Consider the following 27,559-nt stretch of genomic DNA (forward strand, 5'->3'; position numbering starts at 1 on the left):
AATATGAAGAAGAAACAAGCACAGAAGGAATTAAATAAATTTTGTAACAATGGATTTACACCAATTCTATTGCTGAGATGTAACATTTTTGAAATTGTATAGAAACCAGTTTTCCTTCTTTCTATATTGAGCAGGAACTCTAATTGGCCAGAAACAGTCATTAAAATTTAACTGGATTTTTGAAAACACAACTGCCAAGGGGTAATGCATCACTAATAGTTTCTAGTGGAATAAATAGCAGTTCTGACGTCAAAACTTTGTTATACTCCAATAACCTTCTCACCTGGGGTTTCAGGTACAGCAAGTTATATGTCAATTTTAGATAAAGATCTAAAAATAGAATGCATGGCAAATCACACTGTCATTATTCTATCTGACAATATAATTTGTGCTCCATAAATGTTTGGAAGTATAGAAATAACAGTGTTAGCTTCAGGAAGACTCTCTCCTCTCCCCCTTCATAGTGCATTTAGAAATTTTAAATTAAACCCCCTTCCTACAAAACACTTCCCATTGCATTTTATATTCTCATGTGAACATAGCAAAACAAAAACAAGAAGCAGATGCTGGAAATATATGCAAATGACGTACCGATTGTGTTTCAACTTCCTAGGCTGAAAATTAATCATGCCTCTACTAACCTTGTTAGTGTGTCAAAAAGAGAAGCCACAATACTTTACACTGCACAAAACTGATAGGCTAGTGAGAAAAATGGCTGCACATTCTCTTCTTTAGGAAGAAAGAGTTTAGTGCTGCCAAAATCTCTGTTCCAATATCCAAAAATACTTTAAAAAATGCTCTGGATTTCTCTACAGAAATTTTTTAGAGAGTATTGTATTCAGGAAGGCGGGTAGAAGAAGAAGAAAATCTTAGTGTAAGAGGAAGCCCATCTGTTTCATGCTTTGTCCTTCAGAACCTTTCTTATATAACGTCAAAACACTTGATCGATTCCACTGAATTCATCAGTGGAAAAAAAAATCAATAGTCACGATTACAGACTCTTTGTAGAATTATTTTCCACAATATCCAATGCATATATTTACAACTCCGAGTACCTACAGTTTTACTAAAATTTCCTAGTGTCCAAGCTAGACCCTTCAGGACTTCTAGTAATGCACCCATGGTTGAGCTGTTCTCTTTCTTTCCACCTTTACTAGCATTATAGACCTCTCTAGAAAGCTAAGTCTTCACATGTGACATGATAATTTAAGTGTGATAATTTGTGCCTCAAATGAAAATTTGGGTTTGATTTGCTTGATTATCCATTTGCTTCTTGGCTATCAATGGTATTCCCAGATGTTTGCACCAAAACCAAAGTTCATTCATTTGGTCTTCATATTTAACCTTAGTCCCTTTTTATTTTTTACAGGTATCTTGTACTATCTGTATTCCTTGACTTTCATTATTAGACTTTAGAGATTATTTGTATCTTCCACTTACAAATTGCAGTTATATTTTCCTAAATACTGATTAAAAAACAACCACCACCTTGAAGTCATTCTGAAATGCCATATAATTTGATTTTATATGATCATTTCATATTACCATATTTGTTTATATCACTGGGGGTTAATTGTGATTTTACAGACTTCACACTGGGAGTATTTTGTGAACCTAATTTGTTCAGCATTTCAGTGGCCATAATGTACTTCATTATCTAACTACTTTTTAACATTACAAATTATAAATTCATAATAGCATCTGCACTCATGCCAAAGAATTCTACCCAAAGTAAATAATTTTAAGTATTTTAAGTATTTTGAATACACTTTTTGCAGCTTGATACGAACTACCTGAATTTCTACTCTAACTAATGAAGTGAGCATAAACAGGTTAAAGGCACAAAAATAATGTGGAATTAATCTCAATATTTGAGATATTATAATTATTTTTATAACTTTGCTACTTGACTGTTGCTGTAGGAACAAATGCATATTTGAAATTATTAAACTAATAATAAACTTAAACTAAGCCAGAATATTCTATAAATTTCTGAAAGGCACTGGTAGAAATATCACAATGATGATATTCAAATACACACACACACACACACACACACACTCTTATACATATATACATGCACATACACATACACACATACATACATACATATATATAACCATTCAGCAAATACTGCAACTAGGTAAATAAGAAATCTTTTTTTATTTGCTTCTTCTAGGTTCTTCTGATTTTCTAATCATCACTATCAACTGCACCACAAGATCCCTTTGGTTATTTTCCTGATCGATTTCAAGCCTTTAGGTGACTTGTTAGCAAATTATTTGGAAAGGAAAAGTGACGCAAAAGATGTGTAAAAGCCTTATTAATCATTAACTAACTTCTACCTTCAAGCCACCTGCTGTAGCCTTTAAGTTGATTATGGAGCAAAAAGACGTCAGAAGCTTGGGAATGTTGTTTTTATACCGGATGTATCATATGCCTTTTACTCCAAGATACTATTCAACTGTTATCCAGGTTTAAAACGTTCACATGATCTGATATTACAACTTAAAATGTGCATGTGGACTGCAGAAGGATTGGAAAATAAAGGATCATAGTATATATATAGAAAGATCAGGGAAATACTAAAACAAACAAACAAACAAAGCAGAATTTTGATTTTTTAAAAAATATCAAATTCTAATCTGCACAAATTTTAAAGACATAGAAAAACATTAAAATTACTAATATGTACTTTTAAAAATTTTCCCAATGTAGTTTTTTAGAACAAATGTTTCAATAAATTGTCATACACATAAAACATTTGGAGGTGGGGAGCTAGTGAATTTCCCTAGGACCTCTGAAAAATTAATCTTGCATAATGATATCCACATGCATGCACGAAGCTTAATGGGATATACAGAATAGAATAGAATAGAATAGAATAGAATAGAATAGAATAGAATAGAATAGAATAGAATAGAATTCTTTATTGGCCAAGTGTCTTTGGTGAATTTGTCTTGGTGCATACGCTCTCGGTGTACATAAAAGAAAAGACACATTCGTCAAGAATCATAAGGTACAACACTTAATGATAGTCATAGGGAACAAATAAGCAATCAAATCATATTAGGAAACAAGTCAATATAAATCTCAAGGATACCAGCAACAAGGTTACAGTCATACAGTCATAAGTGGGAGGCGATGGGTGATAGGAACGATGAGAAGATTAATGGTAATGCAGACTTAGTGATTAGTTTGACAGTGTTGAGAGAACTATTTGTTTAGCAGAGTGATGGCGTTCGGGGAAAAACTATTGTGTCTAGTTGTTCTGGTGTGCAGTGCTCTATAGCGTCGTTTTGAGGGTAGGAGTTGAAACAGTTTATGTCCAGGATGTGAAGGGTCCGTAAATATTTTCACAGCCCTCTTTTTGACTCGTGCAGTATACAGGTTCTCAATGGAAGGCAGGTTGGTATTAATTGTTTTTTCTGCAGTTCTAATTATCGTCTGAAGTCTGTGTCTGTCTTGTTGGGTTGCAGAACCAAACCAGACCTGGCCAGATGACAGACTCAATAATTCCTCTGTATCAGCAGCTCCTTGGGCAGTTTGAGCTTTCTGAGTTGGCACAGAAAGAACATTCTTTGTTGTGCTTTTTTGATGACGTTTTTGATGTTAGGTGTCCATTTTAGGTCTTGAGATATGTAGAACCTAGAAATTTGAAGGTCTCTACTATTGATACTGTGTTGTCTAGTATTGTAAGAGGTGGTAGTATGGGAGGGTTTCTCCTAAAGTCCACCACCATTTCTACGGTTTTGAGTGTGTTCAGTTCCAGATTGTTCTGGTCGCACCATGAGGCTAGTTGTTCAACCTCCCGTCTGTATGCGGATTCATCATTGTCTCGAATGAGACTGATCACTGTTGTGTCATCTGCAAACTTCAGTAGTTTAACAGATGAATTTCCCGACAGACTGGAGATTTTAGGCTTTCTGTCAATGATCAGAATAAGTTTGGATGTGTGCCCCCATATGTATATGAACTTCTGTAATGGTGGCATTAGACAAACCAAAAATCAAAACTCTAAGAGCACAATTGACTCATGAAATTTTATTTATGAATAGTATATCCAGAGTGCAGAGAAGAACAAAAATCTTGTTGAAGAGCAATATAATCTTGTAAAATACCCAGAGTGATAAATAAATAAAAAATAGCAACAAATATGATAAGGGGGTCCAAAGGTTAAACTGTATGATGAACAGCTAAGGGAATTAGGTATGAGGGATCCTTGGTGATCTCTCTATATATAAGTAACACAAGAAAAATAGAAAATAAATAATGCCTTAGGTTGTATGCCTTAGGCTGGCCAATGGTATGTTATCCCTTTATACTTATTTGCTTGATTAAAATTTGAAAATTAAACTGTTTGCACTGAATAGACTATCATTTCTGGGATTCTACACAGTGAGCTATGCTATGCGAACACCTCAAAACCACAGGACATGATATTGACTTTAAAAAGACCAGAACTATCACCAAAACTGAACACTTTAACAACAGAATAATCAGAGAAGCCATCAAGATACGTCCACACAGCATGAATAAACGAGATGATACCTCCCGCCTACCAGCCATTTGGAAATCTGCCCTTATTGACAAACGAGTCCCTAACACAAAGAATGACACCAGACCTACACTCACGAGAGCCACACAGGATGTAACCACCACACATCCACACAGAAAGCAGACTCAAACCCACACTGATGATAAGGCACGACCACGGACCAGAAACCAGACCACAGCTGCATCATTAGCCACTTTAAACCCCTCCAATCCATACATGAAGCAGACTGACACCCACCATGAAGAGGTGGCATGGCCACAAACACGAAGCCAAACAACAGCAACACAGCTCACCAGCTCAAATCCCACTGCTACTCAGACTAACCCAAGCACAACCAAGCCCCCACCTAAACAGAACACACACCCATCCAATCAGAGCACAGCCAACCCACCATCCAATTAGAGCACAGCCAAACCCCCAACCAATCAGAACACACCTCCACCCAATCAGAACACAGCCAAGCTCCCACCCAATCAGTTCACACCCCCACTGGCAGTTAAAAGGAAGAAACAGCTACGATCACACACATTGCTCCTAGAAGCACGAAGCCCAAAACACCAGCCTGAAGATGACGAATGAGACTTCGTCGAAACGTTGCCAAGACACCTCCAATTTTATGCGGGAGAAAACCCGAATAACCAAAAACCTACACACACACACACACACACACACACACACACGTATATATAATTTAATTATATTTGTTTTCATATATTATAATATACTATATAATAATATATATTATTTTGTATAACTTAATTATATATATATATATATATATATATATATATATATATATATATATATATATTACTGTAAATAAATAAAATATTATGGTTATGATTAATTAAATTTGTTATAGTTGCCTAAATCTAAAGCACTTTGGGCAGCATATAGAAGGGGGGGGGGGAATCATAAAAACACATACAAAAACTGGGACTACACATAAATACATCTGTCTTTATCTGCAAGAATGGTTTGGCATCCTGTAAGAACTCCACAGGTTTTCTTACAAAGGTCAGTGCTTTGAAACTATGGAGTGATCAAGATCAGCAGGGATTATCAGGAATATCCTGCAGATAGAAAGTTACAGGTACAATAGTACCTGTAAGCATTCCAGTGAACTGTGCTTTGTAAGCTGTTACTTATTGATGGGGTTCACTGCATTTATACACATTGCTTTTCATCCATGAGCTCAAGATATAAAAATAAGGAACAATTTCCAACTATTCTAACCCAACTCTGAAATAACTTGGACCAAGAAAAGAATAACTCGCTCAAAAGTATCCAGTGAAAATTAAAGTTGAGTAAGAATTTCAAAGCCATAACTGAATAGTACGTGATTTTGAGTGGAGAATCACCCCCAAGCACCATTTTTCAAGAGAAACCACAACTTCCCAACATTCAAATTAGGCCCACCAGCCCAAAACCTAGTATTTATTTTAGGTAGTTTGTGATCTGGATATGGTGGCCTTATTGTGTTCACAGAGGTGCTATCTACTGAACTGCCACAATATTCTTGTAGAATTTTGTCGGATTCACAAGGTGGTCAAAGTTGGGTTTTCACACTCATTAATGTTTTACTTAAATGTATAATTATCTTAGAAATTTATACCCTCAGTTTCTAAATAAGAAGCTTTCACAAATTGTCATCTATTTCAGCTAAGCCACCACAAAATTAAGCACAATAAAACTTTATGGACAGACACAGAAACGTGTGCAGAATGAATGAAAACACATTTTTTTCCCTCAGTGAAATTACTAGGAAATCTTTGCAATGTGGAAATTAGAAATCTCTCATAACAATCCTAAACAGAAAACTAGCTATTTTCATAAGATTTTCACTGAACAATTTACAGCAGTTGTATACTTCAATTGTAATATTCTTCAACTTACATAAACATCAGCTTCAATGACACAATAAATGTGTGTGTCTCTCCATGTTTGCATGTGTATTTGCATATGTGTGTGGGTATGTATATTACTACATCTGCCCAGACAATATACATAGTAATCAAGACAAGGCAACTGAGAAATGAAAAAGTTGTCTCTTGATGCAGTAAAGGTTAATACCTGATTGTAACTGTTAAAATAATAAAAATTAAAATAAAAATTAATAATAAAATTAAAATGATGGTTTTCAATTCCGAAAATTTCCAAACTGACTTTAAATCACAAAGTTGAACAATGCCAAAGTTGAGAAATACTGTTCCAAAAGGTCATTCCTGATGGAATCAGTCCTACTGTTGGATGCATGATTTTGAGGTGGAGATAGACTGGATTGGAAAGAGGAAGACAGGAAATTGTACAACTGAGAAACTGAAAACCACTTTACCTGAAGTTGAAGAAGAGAATCCTGTACTGGGAGATCAGTTGAAAAAAAAATTAAGGACATGGAAATCTAGTGTCTTCCTAATAGGTTTGTTGTTGGGTGTGAGGAGTAGAAATAGCAGAAATGGAAGTTAGAAATGGATATACGTAATCCTTCAAAGCAAAAGGGAGGAAGAGTAGAACATCTAAGGAAACAATAATCTCCAGCTGACAAAATAGAAGGAAAGAGGGAGAAATACAGGCCCTCCTAGTTTTATTTGACTAAGAAGAATGAAGAGAACTTTGCTGTATCTCCAAACTTTTAAGATAAAGGGAAATTAAAGAGGGAAAGTGATGTTAGTCTTGATGCCATCAAGATTAGAGGTAATACTTTTGAGATCAGACAAGGATATTATCAAAACAAGTCCCCTCAACAACCAAGGCTGAGAAACTGATGGAAAATAATCTGTTATCATGTAAGGACAAGAAACAGCAATAGGGCTTAAAGTCCAGAATTGATATATGGTATTAATTTGTGTACAGTTGTGGATTCCAAAGGAGCTGATGATCATAATAAGTGTTTCAATCACATCTGTAAAACAAATAACAACATAAAGGCTTGTCCTTGAATATTCTGCTGTTAGGTTCATGAGTGTACTGCATAGTTGTGTTGCTAGAGAAATATATTGATAGGTCCAGGGTGAAACTCGGACACACTCTGATTTACATTCTTGTTTTGGTTGCCTTTCATTTTCAAGAAGTAAAACAAATGGCCTTGGCTACATAGGAGGCTATGTACCAAAACAAGCACTGTACAGGACAGAACTGGAACCCTGATTGATTCTATATGGTTCCTAAATTATTATTTATTATATTTCTATACCGCCCTTCTCCTGCGGGACTCAGGGTGGTGTACAGCCAGGATAAAACATAGCATATAAAATTTAAAAACATTTTAAAAAACAATTAAATAATTTTGGCCCGAATTTAAAACAACCCAATTAAAACTGAAATTCGATTAAATAAAAGTCACCACTATGATTATCAAACCAAAATACGGAAAATAGAGTGTATGTGTGTGCGCATGTTTAATAATTTAGATTTAATTTATCACTGGCCACACCACCAATATACCAGTTATAAAGCATTGATTCTATTTTTTCTTCTATGTTAAAATTCATATTACAACCAGATCTCTAAAATCAATAGAATAATATTTTTTTAAAAACCTAACATGGAAAGAGGGAGGAACATTATCTACTGTGCATCATTCAGAGTTGTCTTTGGTGAGATGGACAGCTTATAAATTTGTTTAATACATACATACATACATACATACATACATACATACATACATACATACATTCCATTCATTTATTTTATAGTGAATTCCCAAATTTCCACTTCTGAGGGCAATCGATTTCTAATCCTGGAATCAACAAAGGTCATAGCCATGCTTTGTGGAGACCACAGAAATTAGTTTGTTAACTATGCATTTCTGTTGCCTTTATTTTACCAGTGCAACTTTTCAATTAGGCTTTATTTCACTAGGGCAAATTTTCGTATACCATTCATTTTTAAGTGTGAATATGAATGCATTTTATCTATTTATTAAATGTAAAATTAATATATTCATGAGCTTTGAGCATCATTATACCACTAGAAAAGTAAGATAAACTATACATAAAAATCATATAAATTAATGTATGCATATATACACACACTGTATCAGTGTTGATATATATATAAATACTTATCATACATACAACATACAAAAGTAGCTCTTTTGACACTAGTAATAGCCAAAAATGTGAAGGAACTGCAGCCTCTTGTAATAAAATCATGGAGCATAGTGAAAAAATTGGACTAAATTTAAAATTAAAAAGATCAAATTAATGAAAATAGAAACAATAAGCTCCAGCCTTAGAACTGACAGTACAACTACTAAAGTGGTGGATAGCTTCTGCCTTTAGGTTCATCACTGACAGTAAAGGAACAAGAAATAAAAAAAAAAATTACCATAGATCAGCACTTAGTAGAACCGCTAAGAAGGCCCTGAAAATGTTCAGATGTTATTGAAATAATTTAAGCAGTGGTATTGTGACACTCCATAGAAATGAAAGTTGGACTGAAGGAGGAGGATAGAAAACGCACTAACACTTCAAAATTTGGTGCTGGAGAAGACTCCTGAGAACACCATGGACAGCCAAGAAAATAAACAAATATATTATCACGCATGTCATCCCAGAGTTCTCATTCAAGGTACAACAGGCTTTATTTATCTTACTTTCAACGTATTATGAAAAGAGCCAACCCTCTGGAAAAGGATCTAATGACTGGGAAAACTGCAAGGAAAGAGAAAGGGACAACCAGCAATGAGGTGGATGAACTCAATTAAAGTACTGATATGTGTAACATTGCAAGATTTGAAGGATCAAGTGAGGGACAGATCATCATAAAAAAATGTTTCTGTTGGTCACAACAGAATAATTGTACATAATCCCCCATCAAACAAAAAATAAAAACTATACTCACGGATAAGATTCAGAAAGTTGTTGAGCTAATTCATAAGCTGTGGGATCTCTGTCGAGTGCGTATATTTTAATACCCTTTGCCTTTTGTAAAATTGCTTTTGTGTGACCTCCTGCTCCAAAGGTCATATCAAGAATATGCTGTTAAGGGAAAAAAAGTCTTGTTATTTATGAATAAAAACATATAAATGTTGACATCCACTTCAGTTACTTGTTTATTTATTCTAATTAACGAACAAAAACTTTTTATCTTTCAGTTGCAGTCAACTCCCCCATCGATCCCTATAGGCAAACTTCATTACTCAATAAAATTTGCAATTAAATATAGCTTCATATTTTGTATTAACTTCCAAAACCACCTGAAAGACATTTTCTACATAATAAAAAGTAGATATATAAAGGAGTTTCAAGTAGCCCCCTAGATAACATCTTCAAAAATTTGAAATTTTACAGTCACATAAATGAACTCAAAATTTTCTAATTTATTTACACATTTGGTATAATTAAAAGTGAGCTGGCCTGGTGAAACAAGCATGTAATCAAATCATTCAGAAGACTAGAATGTAGAAGCTCATGTTAATGTTCCATGATGTATGCTGCATTTTTAAAGCTTTAATAAATAACAGTAATACAACAGGATATTCTGTGATCATTTCATATATTATATATCCGGGCTGGGGCAATGGCACGCCAGCTGTTGCCCCAGCTCAGCTTCACCATTTATGCGCGAGCGCCTCCCGCCGGCCAGCTGGTCTTCGGGTCTCTGCACAGGGGGTGGGGAGCATGCGCGGAACGCACGTGTGCATGCCCGGGGTGGGTGGGGTGTATGCACAGAAGGGTGCAGGTGGCTTTCTAGGCCAAAACAGGGCATGGGGGGGCCTCACACTGTGCCCCCACACCCTGTTTTGGGCCTGGAAAGCTGCCTGCACCAACCTGGTAGCCAAAATGGGGCACGGGGGGCCGGGGCGCATGCGCAGGGGCGGTGGGACACATGCATGGGGAATGCACATGGGGGCAGGGCGCATGCACGGGGAATGTGCTCCCATTGCATTTTGGGGGTTCGGGCACGTGCACGTGCATTTGCACGTATGCACGCTTTGGGGACTTAGCACCAGAAAGGTTAACCATCACTGTTATATATGAACATTTTTTACTTCACAGGTCTTATGATTTAAAAGGTTTAATAAGTTATAATGGGCAGAAGAAATGAAAAATCTACTAACACTGTATTACAAGTGTGACATTTAGACTACAGGATGCTGCAAGTTAGACTTCATCTCTCTTTTAACACTTAAGACTTCAAAAGTTTACTCATTCACCTGGGGCAAAATGCTATCAGTATAATAATGATACTCATATCAATCTCTATATCCAATAGATAAAAGTGATTGATGCAGGTTGAAGTCTGTCAGTAGCAATGAATGAGGGCCTACAATGAGACTGAATCCTGATAAGATTGGGGTGCTACTGAAGAATAGTTCTTGGATCTATCTGTTGAGAAGACATCCAGGATCGTATTGGGTTGAGCTGATACTATAGCAGTAAGCATTTAAGATGGAGAGTGGGTACATTAGAAACCAGATTTTTCAATGAATGTCTAGTAGTGCTACTTTCAACTCAGGTTTGTGTACCAGCTGTGAATGGGCGTTGACTTACCTGAACGCCCCTTCTGGGGGCTGGGAAGACAGCGGTCAGGAAAGGGTTATCTGCTGCAATCCAGCGAAGATCGGGTCAGGAAAGTTGATAAGCTCCTCCTCCTGTCGCTTGCCAGCTTTCGGACGAGGAATGTGATGTTTCCCTGACGACGCACTAGCCCACCTGAAATTAATGGAAAGAGAAAGTGGACCAGCCGAGACGAACCGGCGGACAAAGGGCGGGGCTGACCGCTGTCTTCCCAGCCCCCAGAAGGGGCGTTCAGGTAAGTCAACGCCCATTCTAGGGAAGCGGGGAAGACAGCGGTCAGGAAAGGGACGTGCCAAAGCCCGAGAACTATAGGGAGGGACCCGCCCGGGACGTAGAGGCCTGGTCCGCACACACTTGTTGGAGAACCCGGCGACCGAATGCCGCCTCCGCCGAAGCGAAAGTATCGATCTTATAGTGGCGGATAAAGGGAGTGGGAGACGCCCAGGTGGCTGCCCGGCAGATGTCAAGGAGGGAGGCCTGGGTGGCCCAAGCTGCAGAGGTGGCGGCACTGCAGGTAGAATGGGCAGTGACACGCCTGGGGGTCGGAGTGGAAGAAGCCTCGTAGCAAGAGGCAATGGTAGCGCGGATCCAACGACCCACCGTATGAGAGGAGACCTTGAGACCTAGAGTGGACGGTTGGAAGGAGACGAAAAGCGCCTCCGACCTGCGAAATGAGGACGTTCGCCGAAGGTAGATGCGGAGAGCACGGCGAACGTCCAAGGAGTGCCAAACCCGTTCCCTCGGATGGGATGGGTGAGGACAGAAATCGGGAAGTATTAACTCCTGAGACCTGTGAAACAGGGAATTAACCTTAGGTTGAAAGGTTGGGTCCAGACGGAGTACCACCCTGTCCTGGTGGAAAACGCAGAGGTCAGCCCTCACAGAGAGGGCTGCCAACTCTGAAATCCGTCTAGCGGAAGTGATAGCAACCAAAAAAAGATACCTTATAGGAGAGGAACCGTAGGGACACTGTGCGAATAGGCTCAAACGGTGCCCTAGTAAGGGCGTTCAACACCTTTGGGAGGTCCCAGGTGGGGTAACGATGTACGGGAGGAGGCCGAAGATTCGAAGCCCCTTTGAGGAACAAGCGAATCAGAGGACGTTGAGCCAAAGAGTTACGGGACCCCAAACAGAGAATGGAAGATAAAGCGGCTACTTGCCTGCGTAACGTGTTTGGCGCGAGGCCGGCTGTCAACCCCTTCTGAAGGAAGACGAGTACCTGGTTAGTCGAGGCCTGTTTCGGGTCGATACCCTGAGGTATGCACCATTCCGCAAAGGAGCGCCATGTAGCCGCGTAGATGCGTACTGTGGCTGGGCGCCGTGCCGCCGAGATGGTGTCAATCACGTCGTGGGGCAGGTGAGACTCCGACAGGAGCTGGCGCTCAACCGCCAAGCGGTTAGTTGCAGCCAAGAGGCGTCCGGATGGATGAGCGACCCCTGATGAAGAACGACGTCGGCGGGAGGAAGACGCCATGGAGGCCGAGCCGAGAGTGCTTGAAGGTCGGCAAACCAAGGCCGACGAGGCCAGTAAGGTGCCACGAGGATTATCTCCGCCTGCTCCGCCAGAAGTTTCCGGACCACCCTGGAGAGGAGGGGAAGGGGGGGAAAGGCATAAAGAAGACCTTTGGGCCACCTGCACAAGAGCACGTCTGTGGCTTCCGCCATCGGGTCCGGAAACCTGGAGATGAAACGTGTTGTTTGTCGATTGTCCCTCGTCGCAAACAGGTCCACTACTGGATCCCCGAAGCGGCGCGTGATCCGCTGGAACATGACGGGGTCGAGGTGCCACTCGCTGTGGTCCAACAGAGAGCGACTCAGCCAGTCGGCCTGGGAGTTGACAAGGCCGGAGATATGGACTGCTCGCAGTGATCGCAGGTTGGCCTCCGCCCAGGTTCCCAATCGATCCGCCTCTTCCATGAGAGATCGGGACCGGGTCCCTCCCAGGCGATTGACATTGGCCTTCGCTGCCACATTGTCTGTCCGGACGATCACGTGCCGGTCCTTGACGATGTCCGTGAAAACTCTGAGGGCCAGGTAAATGGCCCGGAGCTCCAGCCAGTTTATGTTGTGTGATTTGTCCTCCAAGGTCCATGAGCCCTGGGCCATGTGGGAGTGGACATGAGCCCCCCAGCCCAGGAGGCTGGCGTCCGTTGTTAGAATGACAGGGTCGGGCTCCCTGAACTCCCTCCCTTTGAAGAGGGCCCTGGAAGACCACCAATGGAAGGACTGAAGGACGGTGGGGTTAAGGTGAACAATTTGGTTAGAAGCTGAATGGTGGGACTTCTGATATGGGAGAAGAAACCACTGCAGAGGCCTGCAGTGGAGACGGGCCCATGGCACGATGCCGATACACGATACCATCTTTCCAAGGAGTTGGGAAAGGGTCGCCAAGGAAACAGGAGATCCCCGCGCTACCGAACTGACCAGAGACCACAGACTGGACAGACGTTCCTCGGAAAGAAAGACCCTGCTCTCGACCGTATCGATGATAGTCCCCAGGTGTTGGATGCGGGTCGTGGGTACCAGATGGCTCTTGGCCCAATTGATGGAGAAACCGTGAGCCGTCAGGACCCGGAGGGTGGAATCCAGGTCCTGATGCGCCCTATCCTCCGAGCTCGAGAGAATGAGTAGGTCGTCTAGGTAACAGAGGATCCGAATTGGGAGAGCCCGGAGGTGTGCCGCAATAGCGGCCATTAATTTAGTAAAAACTCGGGGAGCCGAGGATAAGCCGAATGGGAGGGCGCGGTATTGGTAGTGACGGCCCGCATGACAAAACCGAAGGAATTTGGCGTACGCCGGATGAATGGGGACATGAAGGTAGGCCTCAGTAAGGTCCACCGAGGTGAGAAAGTCCCCTATCCTGATGCTCTCTAATATGGAGGAGAGGGACTGCATTTTGAACCGCCGGTAGGGGACCCAGCGGTTCAAAGCTTTGAGGTCTAGAATGGCCCTCCAACCCCCCGAGGATTTCTGAACGAGGAACAGGCGGGAATAAAAGCCCTGCCCCTGCTGCTCCTGCGGCACCGGCTCGATGGCCCGAATGTCAAGGAGATGTTTGATGGCCGAGGCCAGCAGGAGCCGTTTCTGACGATCCCGAGAAAGGGGGCACCGTAGAAACCTGTCGGGAGGAGTGGAGAGAAATTCGAGGGAGAGGCCCCACCTAACCGTCTCCCGGACCCAAGCATCGGACGAAGTAGTCTCCCACTGGCTGGCAAAGAGAGCCAGGCGGCCCCCAATGGGAGGGGAGTTATCTGGACCTGCGGAAGGGACGTCCGCGGCCCCCTCGGGAAGGACGTCTGGAGAATCCCCTTTGATTCTGGAATCCCTGATGATCCGGAGGCCTGGAACGGGGGTAAGTGGCCCTGGGAAACCGGCCCCCCGAATAGGGGAATTCTGAATTGCGAAAGGAGCGAAGGTTAGCCGGAGAGGAGCGATACTCAGAACGCCTGGAAACAGGTGGAAGGATACGTTTTTTGTCCTTTGTTTCAATTAAGAGGGGTTCTAATGGGGCTCCGAAAAGAGAGGGGCCCTCAAATGCCGAAGAAGCGAGACGCCACTTTGATTTAGCGTCTGCCTGCCAATTCCGGAGCCAGAGCAACCTCCGAGCGGTTACGGATGAGCCAATTGCCTTAGCCGAGAAACGGGACGCATTAAGCGTCGCGTCGGCAGAAAATTCCAGGGCCGCTAAGATTTTGTTAAGATCCTGGTGGGTCCTGGAATCTGTAACTGGAAGCCTGTCCTGCAGCTGGCGGACCCACAAAATGCAGGCCCTGTTAAAAAATGACGAGGCTATGGCGGATTTAGCCGCCCAGCCTGATGCTAAGTGGGATTTAACCAGTGCCTGTTCCAGGCGCTTATCCTCCGGACGAAGGTTGTCCTCCGGAGGGCCAGTAGCATTGGAAGGAGCCGGAAGGGCTGCTACCGGAGGATCCACAGTTGGAATTTGCAGAAGGGAGGCCAACTCTGGGGCCACATTGTAAAACCTTCGGTCGAGCTGATTAGGGTTAGGCCCTGAAGCAGGCGCAGACCATTGCTTCTTAAGAACCTCTCTGAAAAGTTTCGGGCCTGGGATCTCCTCCACCTCTATTTCAGGAACCTCAAAAAGGGGAAGGGAACCCTGATTATCCCCGCTAGAGAGAGGGGGAACCTGGGGGTTGCCCAGGCGGGTAGTTAACTTGGCTTTGTGCAACAGGGACCTGAACAGGTGAGGTTTAAACAAGCCTATAAAGGATGGCTGATCAGGAGCCAAGTCCTCGTCCTTGGAAAGGTCTCTTTCCCTAGCATCCTCTTCTTGATAGGATGGATGTTCTGATGGAACCCCTGAATCGGTCACTACTGCTGGAGGATCCTGGCCCTCTTCTAAAAGAGAACCCTCTTGGTGAAGGAGAGAACCAGCAGATTCAGCCACCCAGGAGGATGTTCCGCGCTGTAATTCCGCTTGAACCCCTTTCTGAATGGCAGATTGAATGTAGGCCATGAGTTCAGGGGTGACAGCAGGCCCTGGAGATGCCATGTTCCCCAAATTAGTGGGTGCAGCACCCGAAGGTGCAGAGAGGGTATGGGCTTGGCCATGAGAAGGGGTATCCGACTGGGAGCCAAAAAGAACCTCACAAATTTCCTTCTGAGGAGGGGCTGACAATTGCCCCCCATCTGGGGATAAGGGACGAGAATCCAGATTTTGGGCACCTGCCGGATCAGGAGGAGAGGCTGCAGAATCCTGGGGGGCCAAAGGAGTTACAGTGGCCATCACCCCGTTGGACTGGGGCCTCTCTAATGGAGGCATCTCTAATAGCCTTCTGTATGGAGCGTTCTATTGCCTGGTGAAGGCGAAGCTCCTCCTTAGCCTTCGCTGCGGCCTTTTTCTCCTCCTTGGAGGCCTGAGCCTTCCTTGATTTTTTTGTAGGCTCCGCTGAAGAAGGGCCAGGAGCCGGATCCTCAGGGGAGTGGCGCTTAGCTGCCTTAGAGGGGCGCGATGCCATGTTGAAGGTAAGGCCCCAACTGCCACGAGGAGAATCCAAAATGGCGGCCGATCAAGCCCAGGCGTTCAGTGGTGGCCTAGAGGCAAGAAAATGGTGGCCGCTAATAAGGAGCCCTTGCTCTAGCCGCCCGTTAGGAAAGAACCGTGTCCCAATTAAAGACAGGCTTAATGGAAAGCCTCATACAATACCGCTTCTGTCCAGCGATGAACCAGCCGATCCGGCGTTGCGAAAGCCTCAGCGGGAAGCGCAAGCGTTAGTGAGCGCGCAAACAGGGCATTGTGGGCTCCGATCTCGTAAGCGAGGCGGCTGCTGGAGGTTTAAGCAGTTTGAAGAGGTGCCTTCGGCGAAGAAGTAATCGCTCGCCGGAAATTCAAAGAGCAGCCGCCCGTAATACAGAGGGAACCTCAACTTCAAAAGGAGGTTCCCAACGGCGGTTTCGGGCGTTAACCGTTCACGCCGAGTGGGAGAGACCCAGCCAGGGGGTCTCAATCCCCCCAAGACCGCAAGCGGTCGCAGCGGAGTTGGACCGAAGGAGCCCTTCTCACTGCGCACCTCAGTAATTTAAAGAAATTTTGTTTTTAAGCCAATTAAATCGAAAAAAGGGAGACTGTGATACCGGAGAGGGGCTAAGTGCGTTCGATCCAGCACAGATCGAGTCAGAAAGCTGGCAAGCGACAGGAGGAGGAGCTTATCAACTTTCCTGACCCGATCTTCGCTGGATTGCAGCAGATAACCCTTTCCTGACCGCTGTCTTCCCCGCTTCCCTAGAACTTTCCTGGACCACAGTGATTCATACCTTAGCTCTCATTCTTTTACAATTACTGAAAGGACTTTGAACTGTCTTAAAAATACTTCTAAGACTTCAGACTATTATATTTTAAAATCTAAACCAGGATGACTTCATTTTTAACCACTGGCTGCCCATTAATTGGCACAGTATTCCAATTTATTAATTATGACTTACAGGTCTCTAAATTTGGAGCTTGAAATTTGGAACTTCAGCAAATATGAACCTTTTCTTTTTTACTATATGCGCAAACTGGTGATGATTGTGGAATTACCTGACTGAGCACTATTTCAGTGACAGAATCTCTGCAATGAAATTCTCTACCTGTAGAAGTTCAGCAAGCACATACTGTATAATTGTTCTTCTTAAAAAAAGATTATTGGAAAAATTCCTGAATTGATATTGATTCACTAGGCTTTTTACCCCCTGGCATGTTTGCTTTTGACTGCTGTAAGTAGCTCAATTATTTTAATTGTTTATTGTTGTATTTTTCATTTTGTTGCAACACAATTTGCCATGTTTAGGTTAAGAGTAATATATAAATCAATAAATTTAAATATAGGACTTGTCAAATGATAAAAATGAAGGGGGGAATTATGCAAGCAGATTATGCAAACATTTTTTTGCTTTTTTTCTCTAAAAAAAGTCAGTCACTAAAAATATTGAAGCAAAACAAAGGTAAAATATTCTTCAAAAGCAGGAAGAAACTACAGATCTGTCAGCTTATTATTGATGCTCGTCAAGCCCTGCAAGGCTAACAAAATTAGGAAACAAGATCCATTTTTTAGAAGGATCTTTATGAATTGTCAGCCAGTGAAATAGGCTGTCATGTGACATTGCAAGTTGTCTGTGTCGAAGCTCCAGTGTATCTAAGCTGGCAGGGTTTGGGGCTAAAAGAATTGAATGAAAATTGTCTTGACTCCATAACTTTAGTTTAAATGGGGTTATTTTAATAAATGAAATGGGGGAAAAAAACCATGACATGGTTAGCTGGGTTTTTTTTCATCACCATTTGCCACACACTTTTCCCAATGATGGACAAGCTTCTTAAAATCAACAGAAAAGAACACCACATTGTGTCTCTTCAATCAGATCCTGACCTTCCACCTGTTTGATTCAAACAAATGCCCACAAAGTTGTTCTTTCCATTTTGGGAAAATCAGAGGTTGCATGGCTGGACTAATATGTGAATGGGGTAAAGATAGTGATATCTAGTTTAATAACTGCCTTGAAAAGCTCATGAAGGGTGGGCATTGTTGCAGCAAAAAATCTTTCTTGTGCTTCCAAACTTGCTTAATCACTTTTTCAAAGTTTTGAGTGTTGCAATGTAATGCTATGAGTTAATAATGGTGACAGGTTTCAAGGAAATCCAAGCAAAAAATACCACCTACATCCCCCAAAATCCATAACTGGGAAAGCCTGGATTTTGTTTTTATTTGTTTTTTCAGGTGAAAAATAATGGAGCGAGCCCATATTTCATTGACTGTTATCATGTTGTGAAGAAATTCTCTACCTTCATTCTCATAGTATGACAACTGCTAGCAACTATCACTTCTTGAAGCTTTCATCTCTATTGTCAGTGTGCAAAGAACCTATCTTGCACAAGCCTTCTGATATTGAAGAACATCAATATGACCCACATGCTCCTGTGAAATAGCAAGCTTGACAGCAATTTCCATTGGAGTGATCTGTCAATAGTCTTTAATTTGTTCATCAACCTTTCTTATGTGAAACTCATCAGTTGCTGTCAGAGGTTGCCTACACAAATCAGTGCTTCCCAATTCACCATCTTTATATATATATTTTTGGTCCAAAGATGAACATTATTCATGTCAATATATTTATCACCATATGCATATGCACTTCGGTGGTGAATTTTAGCTGAAGAGACTTCTTCAGTAGTCAAATATTCAAACAAAATGTATTGCTTAAATCATGCCAACGTGTAGTCACTGCAGTAACACAAACCTTTTCACACTGCAACCTCCTGTCAATTTAAGTGGAACAGCAGATGCTAAAGAACATATGAGAGGTTCTACTGCATCAGCTCTTGCCTTTCTTTTGGTGGCACTGGAGGCATTACTTTTCATTCAACTTTCATAAATTACCTCTGGGAGCCCTGGCAATTGAACTAATTTATAAAATCAGTTGTTGCACACATTCATTCATTCACCAGGTGTGTAGGAAAAGAGAATGTAGGCTGTACTTTCATTGATAATACTAGCATGATCAATGAAAGGTAAGTTCAGCATAAGTGATGTATATATTTAGATGTTTGGGATATATTTAGATGTTTGGGAATTTAAGTCAAGAATAATATACTCAGTTTCCTGGTAGGAAAGAACCACTACATTCAGTTAAAATTAATGGAATATAGGTAGAACTGTATGTCAAAATACAGTTTAAGTATTGTAATATGTAGAACTGTATGCCAACATACTAGTTTAAATAATGTACCTCTGCACAACATACTAATTACAAGTCATATTCAACACAAAAACAAGATATCAATTTTTTATTTCCATTGTACTTAGAATTTATTTTTCCGCCTTTTAAAGCCTGTACAACTAAATGACATTTTATTCCCATGGTCCCATAAATTCTAGAACAGATTATTATACGAACATTTCCTGCAATGAGTCACAGTTCTATAGTTATGATATCCTTTCATCTTCTCAAAGGAATGTTATAATTAGTGTGTGACTGTACATTTTAGTTTCTCATTATGTCTATAGAAAAATAAATAATACTTTGCAATCCCTTATTCCTCTAATTTAGGATAGGCCTATGGATTTTTGTCTTAATTATCCAGCTTCAAGAAAACATAGCTACAGTATTGAAAGTAGATGGTAGCAGTTAGTCCACTTATATTGGTTTCAAAAAGCTAAGTAGGATTGGACTTGGACTGGATATCACTAGAAAGGTGATAGTCTAGATGAGAAGCTCCCCTTGTTTCCAAATAAGACAATTGAAAGCCGCTCCTATAGTGTATAGACGATATGGACATCTCCATGAAACTGTCAAATCATTGATTTGAAAGAAACTTTTCATCATGACATGACAAAGCACGTCTGAAGACCACTTCATTTTATAGAAATACATTGTATTTAAAAATGTATGATTTTTAAATAACTTCTGCATTCTATTTTTCCATCTCTGAACAATTTTTGTCTCCCAAAAGTTTTGTTTTATAGTACTTCTAATATAAATTCATACTAGATCATTTTTTTCATTTTTATTTCAAATTTGTAATTCAAAATTGATTTTCATGTTTCTCTTCAAATATATCTGCAACAAGGACTTAGCTAGCTTTCATCTGTCAAGCTTTAGGACAAACAGGCTAGCCTTAGGTTCTCTAAAGTGATGATAACAGGTACAATTATGATCTTTGCGACTTTTTCAGTGCTGTTCTCTTTGCTCAACTGGCTTTTTAAAAATGATATTACATTCTTGCAGCCTCACAATACATGTTTTATCACTTGATATTCCTCCTTCTCCCCAAGATGCTTATGGAAATATCTTCAAATTCAGGGCTAAAGAATATGATGGCTTGCATATTAATCAGTTTGCTTGCTAGTAAATCTGTATTTCATAAGCAATTCCCCTCATTACCAAGGCAGCTATTTTGTGAGGTAATTTTTTAATTGGTCTAGGTAGCCTATATCTATTGCCTTCCTAGGAATTGGTTTTTCCAGCTAACAAAATGTAAGGCATTTGACTACAAATTTCTACAAACGTATCTGTAACTTACTAAACATAGAGATAACTCAAATAATGTGGGCCAAATTGTTTTGGCATTTAATATTCTGCCTATGAGGTTCATGGAACAAGGGCCTGGTAACAAGCTTTTAATGATAGTTTGTATTTTATGCAATACTCTCTCAGTGAGTACGGATGGACCCTCTTATGTAAGTATCATGAAAGCAAGCCAAAGCAACATTGTTTTAGGAGGCATTTGGCCCTTGGAAGGACTGTTGCCTTTGAAGTATTGTATTTTTTTTAATACCTTGGTTTATTCCACCTTGTCCAGAATTATTTGAATTGGGACAAGCTATCAATATTACAAAATAGATAAAGGTTTACCTTTCTAAACCTGAACTCTTCCTAATACACTGTAGTCAGAATTATGTTTTAATTTTAATATCCTATCTTTTGCCTTCAAAAGCAGACCTCATGGCATCATTCCACCCTCAAAATTAAGTACAGTATACTTAAAACTTACGTACTTTCCATGGAAATTGAATCTTACTTCACAAGCAGCAGGAATTACATTGGGTTTTTAAATACAATTCCAGGTGGTGGTTACTGCATATAAAATCCTTGAGAGCTCAGACCCTGGTTAGTTGCAGCATCACCTGTGACTGATTACTTTTGGCCATTTGTTAAGATCTGATTGAGTAGATGTATTCTGCATCCGATCATTTAAGTAATGTCATCTTGTGGGACCTAAAAGACATTACTTATTTGTTGTTGCAACTGTACTGTGTAACACTACCCCTCTTCCTCCACCACAACTACAACAGTCACCACCACCACCACCCTGCCCAATATTTGGATGGCACTAACTCTTCCTGTTGTTTGGAAAACTCTAAAGATATGGTTTTCCCTCTTGCAGGCATTTGAATATCAGAAGCATAGATGAGCCGAGAAGTCTTATTAATATGACACATTAATATCATACAACATCATATGTAACAAATGTTATCTACTCCAAGATCTTTTGAAACTTTTCTTGAATTTTATCTGGATTGTCCTATTGCTTATTTGCTCTGACTTTATCTTTTACATCTAACAGATCAGAAAATGTCAAGATCAATAGTAAGATAAGCCAATAAAAAATGCAGAACTATCAACATGGTCCATATCCCAGCATACAGGAAAGCAGAATGAACAAGTATTATGCTGCCAGACAATGTTACATAGTTCTCAACAAAGAACTCGTTTTATATATATATATATATATACCTACTCCACAGGTTTACGTAATGACAGACACCCTAGGAAGAGAAAGACTATAAATATAAAAGAAATTTAATAAATTCATTGCTAATATTTCATTTTCTCTCCATTTTATAGCATTGGTGTTACAAGAATGAATCATTCTATATCAACTGTGCAAATACTTTGTCTGTTATTGACTTTCACTGTTCAAAAATCTGTCCTTCAGAGTCAAAAATTCCTTTTGTTGGAAAAAAATATCTTATTTTTAAAAACATATACAAAAACTATCAGAAAAAAATAACAAACATAAATACATATAAGTTGGTGTGCAATTTTTACATATGCTGTCAGTATATGTACATCTATATCATTACTGTGTGTGTGTGTGTGTGTGTGTGTGTGTGTGTATAAAATGGTGGCTTAACAACCATTTTTATGGTCGGTACTTGGCACCTCAACCAACATTTTCCAATATATTCAACAATCTAATCCCCAGGCTCCAATCCTATTTTTGGGAAGAATTTATGGGGCTGCTCCTGTGTAATTTCAGCTTTTCTCAGCTGAGAACCTTATAATACAATAAGCCAGGGGAAATGATTGGAGATACGTATGACTTGGATCTATCAAAATAACATTCCTTAATGATATTTCTTTACCAATGAAAAAGCAGCTCTTACATATTTGGAGTATTTTAGGACTAGAGATAGTGTATCAGACATCTGGCTGCCTAACAGTCCCTGAACTATGGAAATGATCTTGAGAGTCCCCAAGCTAATGATACTAATATCCAGTTTGGTATTTGCTTGCAAAAAAGGGGTTCAAGAGTTTATGTAATGGGGTAAAAGAATAATCTTGAGGAACTGGAAAAACAGTTGAAATCAAGAAAATGAGCAGATAAAAGAAGTCCGAGTCTAAAGCAGGAATGTAGTTTGAGAAAGCATCTACATTTTATTCTCTTTTGCATAAAGGTAGGGAAGGACAGGCATATTCAGACTTGCAAGGTTATCTTATTATAACCTTATAATAAAAGTAGTCTTAGTTTTCATAACTCTGATTTCTTGGTTTAGACTATCTTAAAGGGTTGATAGTTCATAATACTTATAACAATGATGGACCTCTCCCACGGTTGCAGATCCAATAAATAATGCAGAATATACATTTGATTTGAACCACTATTCTGATCTGGGAGATATAACTGAAATGTTAATATCTGTGAAATATTTTCTAAGTATGAACATCTCTGAACAATGATGGTCAAACTAAAGTCTAAATTAAGATGATACTATGGATGGATCATATGAAAAGGTGAGTACATTGAAATTTTTAATTTTTCTATATTTGATCTTGATTTCCATACAATTGATAAAAGGAGTATATAATTTAAATAAATACAAATTTTGCATGATGAAAAAGTAATTATACTCCTACATTTATTACCTCAATTACCTAAAATTAGAATCAGATGCACTAGATCAGGTGCAAATGATTAAAATATCAATAGAGATGAAATGGGACGAATTTGTCTTATTTAAACATTAGATATTTCATTTGATTTCCTTTGTTGTTGAAATGTGTGGCACTACATTGCCTAGATTGAAAGAGCTCTATGAGGCCTGTTATACATGCCTATGAGTCTGAGAAGGATTTAGAAAGCTCACCGAACAGTCAGGCATCAATCGATTCATCATCCAGAAGATCATCTACAAACAGATATTTCAAACAACTGCCAATTTGCCCAGGCCAGTTCAGCTTGGGAAGAAAACGTAAGATGCAGAAAGAAGTGATTGAACCCCAAAATTTCATCAAGTGACCTACAGATAGCTCTCGCCACTACTGAGTGCATGAGTCTAACATTAGAAGAAGCCCAAATTACATCTAAATGGGTTGGGTAGTAAGTATGTCAAGAACTTTTGCTTTCCATAAAAATCATTAGAGCAAAGTTTGGTCATGAACACTTAGACAAAGACTAGGCGTTCTGGATCTATGTACTCAGGACAGGCAAAGCAAATATAATTATTTGACAATTGTAATGGAAAACAGGTACAAAAACACTAAGGACACCATTTCATCAGAAGAACCTAATACCAGCTATAAAGCATAATGGTAAAAATGTGATGATTTGTGGCTGCTTTGTTGCATCAGAGCCTAGGCAGTTCACTATTATAAAATCTACTATGAATTCTTCATAACGTCAAAGGATGGTTGTGGATGTGAGAATCTGTCAGAAGATTGAAGCCCGAAGCTGGCTACATGAGAATGACACTAAACATTCCAGTAAATCTACCAAGGAATGGTTGGGGGAAAAAAAAAAAAATAAGGGTGCTGGAATGGCCAAGTCAAATTCTGGATCTAATTCCGTCATTGGATCAAAATGCAGTGGGGTTATTTGACATGGGCTCTGCATGGGAAAAAAAACCAGCTCAAAACTTGCACAGCTGTTTGTGTTAAACAGTTGCAAAGTCATGTTTTCATAGTTTTTGTTAATTACATCACCTTTATCTTTATATATTATATGAAAGAAAATAAAAGATTTGACATGTCCACTTATGTTAAAAAGGAAGAACTTTATGTACAGTGTACTTGTTTTTTACATGACTTTAGCTGTTACGAGAAAGTAGAGGAGCTGTCTTATCTCATTTTACAATGTTGCTTTTTATCCATATTGGTTAGAACTTTACCAAAGGAACCCTCAGAAATCCTTTTTAATTAGCTCAGGATATATCTGGATTGCCCATAAAGAGCAAGGAAAAGAAAGTACTGCAACCGTTAATCCATAAAAAGCCTTCCTTTTTAATCCCAAATTCCTTTTAATAGATACAAATCTGTTTCAAAAGTGTCTCCTTTTTTTTAACCTGCAAACCTAGGCTTCAAGACAGCATTTGACAATTAAGATTGTAGATGTCATTTAAAAGTAAATTATAGTCACATTTAAAACCATGCCACCATACCAGCTCAGGAATCATTTTGCTCCTCTTTGTGTATCCTGCCAACTGCCAAACATATTCCTCTTCTCCCTCCCCTTATTCTGCTTGAATTGGCTTGTGTAGAAGCAAAATTATATGGTAGAAAGAGCAGAGTAAACAGTAATTCATATCTCTCATGCCTATGAATTCCTGTGTTGTGCTCATTCATAATTGCATGCAGGCTCAGGGGGCTAACAGAAGTGGCAGCTGGTACAAGGATCCTGCAGGTGCTCTTATAAGAACTGACACTCTTATTATCCCCTGAGTGTGTAGCAAGTACAACAGGGAGATGGATAATGGAGAGATGGCATACCCTTGTTCTGATTGTTTTCCCATAAGCTTTTGCTCCGTGGGCATGCTACTGCTAAAATAAAGAAATGAGCATATTTACAAAGTGCCAGCTTAAGCAAAAGATAGATATCAACTCTTCTCTGGTGCTGGCCAAATCTTAAACAAGCTATTTCATTAAAAGGCTTAATCTTCATTACATCTAAAGTAACTCTATACTGGAAAAGTATGTAAAATGCAAAAAACCAGCAACAATGAGCACTAGCAAAAATATATCCAGATGATACTGAAGACCAACCACTGACAGCACACAAGCTGAGTTAACTAAATTTTACTTTGAAAGTCACAATTACAGAACTTTTTTGACTAGGACTTATGGATACTCAATTAGAAAAGAGTCACAATGCTTGGTTTTTATATATGGCAATTGCAGAAAACTAGTATATGCACAGAGATGGAAAAATACAGAGATATCAACAATGGGGCCTTGGTAGTACAGTGGTTTAATGCACCCTATTAACACAGCTGCCTGCAATTTCTGCAGGTTTGAATCTTACCAGGCTCAAGGTTGACTCAGCCTTCCATCCTTTCTAAGGTAGGTTAAATGAGGACTCAGTTTGTGGGGGCAATAAGCTGACTTTGTATAAATATACAAAAGTATGAAGGCTATTGCTTAACGCATTGTAAGCCGCCCTGAGTCTCCGGAGAACGGCGGCATATAAATCAAATTTAAAAAAAAACAAACAAACAATGAACTTGCTGAAATGGCCAAATTGACCTGCCTGATAAGGGAAGAAACAATATCTAGTTTTATAAAAGACTGGAACCTGTTTATAGACCTTTTGTTGAACATGGACAAAAATGAACTAATGAACTTGGGATTTATTGATTGAAAAGGGTTGTTTTAGAAGAAGGGAGCAATGATACATCATTTGGGATATTGGAATAATTATGTTTCAAATTGCTGTAAAAGAAAATTGGAAGACACTTTTTTATTAATTTCTCAAATTTCAAATTAATACAAGGTAATTATTTGAAATATGTATAAAGAGTGCAGCAAACAGAATCAAAATATGATTAATTAATAACATTGCCACAACAATCCATTTATTAAAGGACAATATAAACGGGCCTTCTTGATGAAAAGTGCATGTAGTCTTATTCTTATTCTACAAATTGTTTCAGTAGATTATTTTCAAACTTTGACAGAGAAGCTTATTTCATCCCAATGTCATTTAACAATTGTTAACTGCAATCTATACAAAGCAAATAAATGGAAGCAGTATCATTTTTCATCTGGGACATATATGGAGTCTTTTTCCTGTAAACTCAAGTTCAACTCTGGACTCAATTTACAGCTCATCTGAGTTTAACATATATAAAACTATTGTAAGAAAAATCTCACACTCAAACAACATGTCATAGAAGAATTACTGTAGATCACGATTGCAAATAATAATCTGTGTACTGAATGATAAAATTAATTTAAAGAGAATAGGCCAAAGCAAATAATTCTGGGTCGTAAATCTGTTCTTTAGAATAACATCACATCAGTTATATGAATATAATTTCATATTAAAATTTCATTTTTAAAGAAAAGATTTAAATCACAAGTTAGAATAAAATAATAACATACAGCCTCAACTTTTTACTTTTTACATACTTTACATGTACTAGCCGTTTCTAGAACAACAAATTTATCTAATCCTGAAATATATTTTTATATGGTCAATGAACACAATTTTTTAAAGTAGATAAAAGTCTATTCAACAACATGGTACCCTAACTTCATTGAGTAGAAAGTAAAAGGAAATAGGTACTGTAACCTCATTATCTATATTGGTTGAATAACATATTAATAGCTCTCCACCACTTAATGAAATAATTAATACATACATGGTTTACTTCTTCTCATAACACCCTCTTATCTGTTCAAAAATCCAAAACTCATTGTCATATCTATTCAAATCTTGGCAAAATAACTATAAAGGACACTTCCAGAATTTTATAAAAAAATATTTTATTTTAATCCTGATCAAACAAGTCAACTTTATATTCCTTTTTCTTTTTCTTATGACAATCTTAATCTTTAATTTCAAGTTGCTGATGTAGGATTGCATTTCCATTCAAACTATGTCCCATTTTAAGATTTTTTGTATATCCAAAAGTTGGTCCTTACCCATGACCTTTATTTTAATCTCTTGGTTCATTATTTGTATTTTTTTTTTGTATGATTTGTATATTTGTATTTCCACACTGTCATCTGTTTTATAATCTTCAATTTCTTTATATTGCAATATTTTTCAGCTAGGAGAAGGATACAAATCAGCTAGGATTTTTATCCTCTCTTAATCCTGTCTATTCATTAATGGTCCCATATTGTTGTCTGTCATTTCTTCTTTATAATCTTTTTCAAAAAATACACTCATATGTACAGAGATTTTTGGTGTCAAATTAGTTCTATGTTTTTATCCCAGTTTTTCAAAAATCCTTTGACATGTCTCAAGCGTAATACCTTT

The 27,559-nt window shown here is 39.2% G+C and overlaps 1 protein-coding gene across 2 annotated transcripts in view; it reads right to left on the reverse strand.

Annotated features, from left to right (window-relative positions):
• The window catches only part of METTL15 (methyltransferase 15, mitochondrial 12S rRNA N4-cytidine), a 74,117-nt gene that overhangs the window by 20,047 nt on the left and 26,511 nt on the right, over window positions 1-27,559 (reverse strand). For both annotated transcript variants that reach the window (XM_070957531.1, XM_070957532.1), the window contains exon 3: window positions 9,404-9,540. In XM_070957531.1, coding sequence (XP_070813632.1) covers window positions 9,404-9,540 — 137 coding nt within the window. The remainder of the gene's footprint in view (window positions 1-9,403; window positions 9,541-27,559) is intronic.

Source organism: Pituophis catenifer, unplaced genomic scaffold (genome assembly GCF_029215685.1).
Source record: "Pituophis catenifer annectens isolate HBS135680 unplaced genomic scaffold, rPitCat1.0.hap2 SCAF_1, whole genome shotgun sequence".
Lineage (NCBI taxonomy): Eukaryota > Metazoa > Chordata > Lepidosauria > Squamata > Colubridae > Pituophis > Pituophis catenifer.